The sequence below is a fragment of the Astyanax mexicanus genome, chromosome 6, assembly GCF_023375975.1.
Source record: "Astyanax mexicanus isolate ESR-SI-001 chromosome 6, AstMex3_surface, whole genome shotgun sequence".
Lineage (NCBI taxonomy): Eukaryota > Metazoa > Chordata > Actinopteri > Characiformes > Acestrorhamphidae > Astyanax > Astyanax mexicanus.
The window spans coordinates 14,821,442-14,828,741 of record NC_064413.1 but is presented as its reverse complement, the minus strand read 5'-3'; the positions used below and the strand labels follow the sequence as shown (position 1 = coordinate 14,828,741).

Below are 7,300 nucleotides of genomic sequence, written 5' to 3'. Positions count from 1 at the left end.
ATATGCAAAGCCATTTTTATCTTTTCAAAAAGACCCAAACCTGAAATTGATAAAAAAAATATTATCAAGCAATTTATTAAACGAATAAATGATTAAACAAACAGAATTTAAAGTGGTGTACATTAATTAATATTCACATTAATAAATCAATAAACCAGGGGAGAATACTCATTCCTGTTACTGGCACTCACTCCTGTTACTGGCACTTAACTCCTGTTACTGGAAATCACTCCTGTTACTGGCAGTCACTCCTTTTACTGGCACTCACTCCTGTTACTTCTTATGTTTTGAGTAACAGGTATGAAAATAACATGCCTGGGTTTTAGTATAGAATTAGCAAAAACATGAAAAATAGCTAAATGGCGGCTATGCTAATAGCATGGCTAATAGCATGAGGACACTGAGCACATTCTAGTGATCTTCCCCAAATTTGTATTTTAAAAATAAACAAATAAGATCTGAGAATTAATTAAGGTAACAGGACAGTGTTGAGATTGACCTTCTCAGTCATAGTTACAAAAAGATCAAATATACAGAAAAACAAATGAGGGAACTTAATTTAATCTTCCCATGATCTTCAGAAGAACCAGCTGATGTTACTTCCTGTTGTAGATGTGGATTGTAGAATGTTCCAGATGTTTCAGATGGGGTAATGTGTAAAGGAAACAGGAAATTAGTGAAGACCCAGGGTCACAATTAAAATGTGTATTTTAACTTAAATATTAAGGTTTTATAATAAAAAAATGAATGGATTACCAACATTATTTTTATTTACCAAATGTCAGAATAATGAGAGAGAGAGAATTTTTAAGGCAGTTTTATTACTTTCTGCAAAGTGAAAATACATTTCAATAGTTTTTGCTACTGTTGTCCTTAAACTGTTTGATTTGGCTCAAACATTTTGGATATCCTTTTACAAGGTTCTCACAATAGTTGACATGAATTTAGGCCCATTCCTCCTGACAGAACTGAGCCATGTATGCAGGTCGCCTTACTCGCACCTGCCTTTTCAGCTTTCCCATAAATTAATAAAAGGATTTAGATCAGGGCTTTGTGATGGCCACTCCAAAACTTTGACTTTGTTATCTTTAAGCCACTTTGTATCCAGTTTGGCAGTATGCTTTAGGTCATCGTCCATTTGGAAGACCCATTTGCACCCAAGCCTTAACTCCCTGGCTTTAGAATTGCCACATAATGTTCTTTCCTCATGATGCCGCCTATTTTGTGAAGTGCACCAGTCCCTCCTGCAGCAAAACAACCCCACAACAAGATGATGCCACCCCCGTGTTTCACCGTTGGTATGGTATTCTCAGACTTGCAAGCTTCTACCTTTTACCTCCAGATGTAACAATGGTCATTATGGTTCAAATTTAGTTTCGTCAGACTAAACATTAATCTGGCTTTTTTATGTTTTTTTGGAGTAATGGCTTCTTCCTGGCAGAGTTGTCTTTCAGCCCATGTCAATACAGTACAAAGCACGTTCATCTCTGGGATACAGTTCCCATCTCCTTCCGGAGTGGTATGATGGCTGGACATTCCCAACTTGTTTGTACTTGCATATAATTGTTTGTACAGATGAACGAGAGACCTTCAGGCCTCTGCACCCAAATTGCACCCCCAGGTTAAACCAGACTTGTGCATGTCCACAATCCTTGGCTGATTTCTTTAGAGTTTCCCATGATGTTACACAAAGAAACAAAAATCCCAATTAATTGTTGCCAATTATATGGGCTGTCCCAAATTGTTTTAAAGGCATAGTAATCTTTATGTATGTAAACTTTGCAGAAAGTAATAAAAATGTCTTAATTCTCTGGCTTATTATTCTGTATATATATATATATATATATATATATATATATATGGCTAGCATATGCCAAATGCTAGCCATAGATTTACATTTTATGGATTTATTTTGTCTTGAAGACATTTCTAAACAAATGAAGGTTCCAAGCTCATTAGTTTACACTATTTTAGTGGGTGATCAGACCTCAGTAGTCACACTCACCTGAGAGGAACTTAAATAATAAGGACAACCCAATAACCTGCAAGAAACAGGCCTTCATGGACGACTGGAACTGCAGTGACACTGTCTACACTCAAGTGAGATCATTGGCGATGACTGGGAGGCTGCTGCCCAAGAAAGAAGCCCTACTCTAAATTTAGCACTCTAAGTTGTGACAAAGATTGATTTGCTTGATTAAAATGAGCAGATGTGTGTTAACCTTTAACCACAACTGTACATAGGCCTACAGTCATGTTTACAGTGAGAGGCCTAACCCTGTCCAAACCCAAGGAAACAATGTAAGGAAATTGTCTGATGCAAAAGCCTTCTCTCAACCCCGCCCAGGTTGATAACTACAGACCGGTCTCACTACTACCCTTTCTCTCTAAAACACTCAAGAGAGCAGTTTTAAATCAGGTCTCTGGCTTCCTCTCCCAGAATGACCTCCTGGACCAGAACCAATCTGGATTCAAAAAAGGACACTCTACCGAGACGGCTCTGTTGTCTGTGACTGAAGCGTTGAAAACTGCTAGAGCTGCAGGCCAGTCCTCAGTGCTCATTCTGCTGGACCTCTCGGCCGCCTTCGACAAGGTCAACCACAACTTCCTCCTAACTATACTTTCAAACATGGGGATCTCAGACAATGTGCTGTCATGGTTTAGATCATACCTCACTGGGCGCTCGTTCAAGGTGTCGTGGCAAGGACAGCTGTCCTTAGCCCACTCCGTATCCACTGGGGTTCCCCAGGGTTCGGTACTGGGTCCCCTTCTCTTCTCAATATACACTGCCTCTCTTGGTCAGGTTATCCACTCACATGGCTTTTCCTACCATTGCTTTGCTGATGACACCCAGCTATACCTGTCATTCTCACCTGAAGATAACTCAATCTCTGCACGGATATCGTCGTGTCTCTCTGACATATCCTCTTGGATGAAGGAGCATCACCTTCAATTAAATCTCTCAAAGACTGAACTTCTGGTCATACCAGCAAAACCATCTTTTTTTTCTCTATAAGCATCAACTCTCTCTCTCTCACCGACAAAGGTTGCTAGGAACCTGGGTGTTATGGTTGATGACCAGCTCTCCTTCACGCACCATGTGGCCTCGGTTGCTCGATCCTGCCGCTTCGCGCTTTATAACATCAGGAAAATTAGACAGTTTCTGACGCAACAGACCACCCAACTCCTGGTACAAGCAGTCGTCATCTCACGCCTCGACTACTGCAATGCCCTGCTAACTGGCCTCCCGGCCTGTGTAGTAAAACCACTCCAAATGATCCAGAATGCAGCAGCACGTCTGGTCTTCAACCAACCAAAACGGGCACATGTCACCCCGCTGCTCATTGAGCTCCACTGGCTACCAGTTGATGCTCGCATCAAATTCAAAACTCTTACAATTGCCTACAAGGTGATGACAGAACAGCTCCTTCCTACCTGCACTCACTCCTGAAGGCTTACGCTACCTCCCGGAAGCTGCGCTCCTCCAATGAACGTCGCCTCGCTTTGCCAAACACTCACACAAAGCAATCCAGACTGTTCTCATACAGAGTTCCCCAATGGTGGAACAAACTACCTTCCACTACCAGATCAGGAGAATCTCTCGCTATCTTTAAGAGACTCCTGAAGACAGAGCTCTTCAAAGAGCACTTACTCTCCTAACACCTCTAACTAACTACCTACTTCTAACCTCATTTCCTTCTTCCCCTCCTTCACTTCTCTATCCCTTTATTTCCCTTCGACCTCCTTTAAGCCCTATCCAAAAATGGGTTATCTAAATTCCTATTACTTTTGTACTTCATTATTGTAAGTCGCTTTGGACAAAAGCGTCTGCCAAATGAAATGTAATGTAATGTAATATATGAAAAAAGCCGTCGTGCTGGCTTTAATGTTCTACTACAAGACACTACCTGTTCTTAAGGTGTCTGATGTGAAGCAACAGCTCCTGTGAGACATCCCAGAGTCAGATTATTTAGCTACACTAGTGGTTACTCACCACTAGTTCCACAGCAGGGAGAGGCAGAGAAGCACACTATTTTAAACATATAATAATATATAATTTTGCCTGATCACATTAGAACTGATGCAGGTAAACATAAATACAATGAAAAGTAATCAGAAATTCTCAGGTCGAAGACATATATATACACACCACAAAAAGTGCTACTTGCACCCTTTGTGGTATTCGGTTGACTCTGTAAGCCAGGGGTCGGCAATAGGCTCTCTGTCTCTGTTTAGCTTTTGACGTGACTTTAGTTTTCATCCGCTCTCGTCTTTTTGCTCAATCTCAGGCTTCTTATCTCCTTATTAACGCCGATTTTCACGGCTGTATTGGACCGCGACCCCGGTTCGATCCTGCGTGAGGAGCAGTGCGTTTCTTTATTTATTTTTTTCCTTCCCCAAGAAAAAGCTTTGCCTGCGGATGGTCACTAGTAGGGGTGTGACGAGACACTAATATCACGAGACGAGACACGATATTGCGTTCACGAGAATAATACGAGAATATGAAAAAATGGCTTGAAAACTAGTTTTATTTGACAAAATCATATAACGCACACTTAACAGTTTTCTCTCACATTGATTCTATAAGAAATAGAAATAAGAATAAGGAATAAGGTCTTATATGGTGCAAACAATATCATATTAAGACTTGGTTTGTGTTTTTTTCACCAAAATCTCTTGTAATTTAACTATGCACAACCATAACTAGTCATATTAAGACTATGCTTGAAGTGCAAACAGAGGCAGAACATATTTTTTAAAATACAGTACAGAGCTAAGGGATTAGTACAACTACCTATGAATCAGTCACGTGTAAGATTTACTTACAGTATTTATATATGGTTTGTGTCTTGTTGGTCACTCTGTTACCGTTTATTTTTTCCACTGGAGCCAAAATGCAGCCAGACATACAACTTAAAAGTAGCAGAAGCATCCTTTATGCAAATGCCCGAATTTTCCTCTTCTGCTGAGAGCTGGTCTCGCTGCTACTGTGTTGCCAGATCCCTCTTAAAAAGTCCACACTAAACTGTTTTTCCCCCCCGCGAAACAGGTTTAAGCCTGACGAGAAATATCGTCACATTTTAAAATCGCGAGATCTCGTCACACCCTTAGTCACTAGCTAAGCTGGGCAAGGCCATATATACTAATTCACTGGTTGAAGTAGACACCATTTCCTGATTAACTTTTTTTTTTTTTTTAGCTACTGCAGACAATAAAAGTTAAGGAAGAGTTTCATGTTCAGCTTGCATATACAACTCAGAGTAACCTATTGTATTTCATAATGAACAAGAAAAAGTGGATTTTAGCAGAAGGACACCTTTAAATAATATTGCACTTTGTTTTCTGAATACATCAATGTTTATGATGTACTGTGCAGCCCCATATAAACCTACTACTATTATGCTATTATTATATGTATATTTCTAATAATAATGTTGTAATATACACTTACTGACCATATAAGGGGCATTTTAATTCTAATTTCTAGTTTTTTACACACTATTGACCTGAACATTTGCACAGTAGTTAGTCAACTCTTAACATGAGAACAGCAAAAGATGATCTAAATGGCCCATTTTGTCAACAACAGGTATAAAAAATAATTAAAGTTACACATGAAATCTTACAGAATGAGTATTAATGGTTGTATAAATCAAGGATTGTGGCTTAAAGAAAAAAAATTGGACACATCTTGTATAAAATGTATTTAAAAACATACAAAAGTCAACCACGGTAAAACTGCATTAGATCATTTAAAATTCAAGTTTTGGTCACATCTTTGGAGGAAAAACTAAGTGTATTGTTTAATACCATAAAATATAAAGTATAAAGTATTACAACATCCCAGAACAAACGTGTTGCTGCATCTAAACCACGAAGAAAACACAATGATTCAAAGATCCATCTAATCCCCAATGACATGTCACTAGACAGTATCATGCTGAGGTTATAAACTAGTCATCTGTTAACATGACTAACGTGACTGTCCCAGTGTCCCAGTGGTGAGTGTGTTTTTGAACTGGATGCTTCACAGGCCTCTTAAGGTCCACAGGAAAACCTCATTGTGAGCTGTAGTGAACAGCTGTGTGCCTGATGGGCTGAAGCTGCAGAGGTGAACCGAGTCACTGTGCCACGTAAAGCCCTGGAACCGACCGCTGGAGGAGTCGATCAGCTTCAGCACGCGCTCTGAAACACACAAGCACACTCAGTTCTGGAATTACTGAGACACGCCTTACACCCTGTAACTGTTATTGACAGAATACTGCACTTTACTCACTGTTCGATCCGACGGCAAGCAGTCTTTCTTTAAAGCACAGACTGAGAGAAAGAGCCCAGTCAGTTAGAGAAACTGTCCTCAATTCCTGTGACACACGTACACACAGTTAGCCACACAGTAAGCCCATTCCACCACTTAGACCTACCTCTCTGTTTTGTGTGTTGATGTCTAAGAGTAGGGGGAAATGTTAGGGACATATGCTCCTTCAAACGGCAGATGTTTCAGAGGCACACTGGAAACAATGGACTGCGAGAATCACTGGCAAGACTGCAGCAAAAGCAACCAAAGAAAACCACAAACTTGAGAATTTTCCTTGTTACAAATTACAATAAACACTATATTACCATAGTTTAAATGTTTTTGGCCATTGTCTTCATAACAAGCATTAAAAAATGCTATTAGTTCCTCTCAGTAGCTAGCTAGCTACCTTTTTTGTTCCACCTTAAATGCCCACAGATGGCTGAGGCTGCAGCATTTAAGGTGGAAAAGAAAAATTTTAAAGTAAAAGCTAATAAAAGCTAACTTTAAGAATGGACAATTAAGCAATAATACACTTGAGGTTTGTGCTATAATAAGTATTATTATAGCACTTATAATATTATAAGTTACAGCATGGACCTTTAGTGTAATATTGTGATTATACCACAGTTTCATTATCGCTGTTTATTAAAAGATTTAGAGTCAAAGAAGACGAGAAAATACGATCTGTTCGATTATAAACGCACTGCAATTTAAAATAGTTCCATTGCTGCTCTGTTTGTAGCTACACTGTTTGGTTTGTAAGAGCTGCATTGTTGCTAGGTTACCTGTATGTGGCAGAGTAATACATGGAGAGCTTCTGTTACAGTGCATTACCAGCTGATAACGGCACTCATAGAACACCTCTTAGCCAATCACATTGCAGGGTCGGAACTAACTGTTGTATAATAATTAATTGCTGCACCACCTGCCCCTTTCTAAACACAAAGTTAACTAGTTCACCAACAGCTAGCAGATTTCACACTTTCCCCCTGTAACACTGTT

At 39.6% G+C, this 7,300-nt stretch overlaps 1 protein-coding gene across 2 annotated transcripts in view; it reads right to left on the bottom strand.

Annotated features, from left to right (window-relative positions):
• Positions 1 to 5,686: 5,686 nt before the first annotated feature.
• The window catches only part of wdr90 (WD repeat domain 90), a 47,001-nt gene continuing 45,387 nt past the window's right edge, over positions 5,687 to 7,300 (bottom strand). For both annotated transcript variants that reach the window (XM_007256809.4, XM_049480091.1), the window contains 2 exons: positions 6,278 to 6,362; positions 5,687 to 6,186 (listed from right to left, as the gene is read on the bottom strand). In XM_007256809.4, the coding sequence (XP_007256871.3) occupies positions 6,029 to 6,186; positions 6,278 to 6,362 (243 nt within the window). In that variant the 3' untranslated portion in view covers positions 5,687 to 6,028. The remainder of the gene's footprint in view (positions 6,187 to 6,277; positions 6,363 to 7,300) is intronic.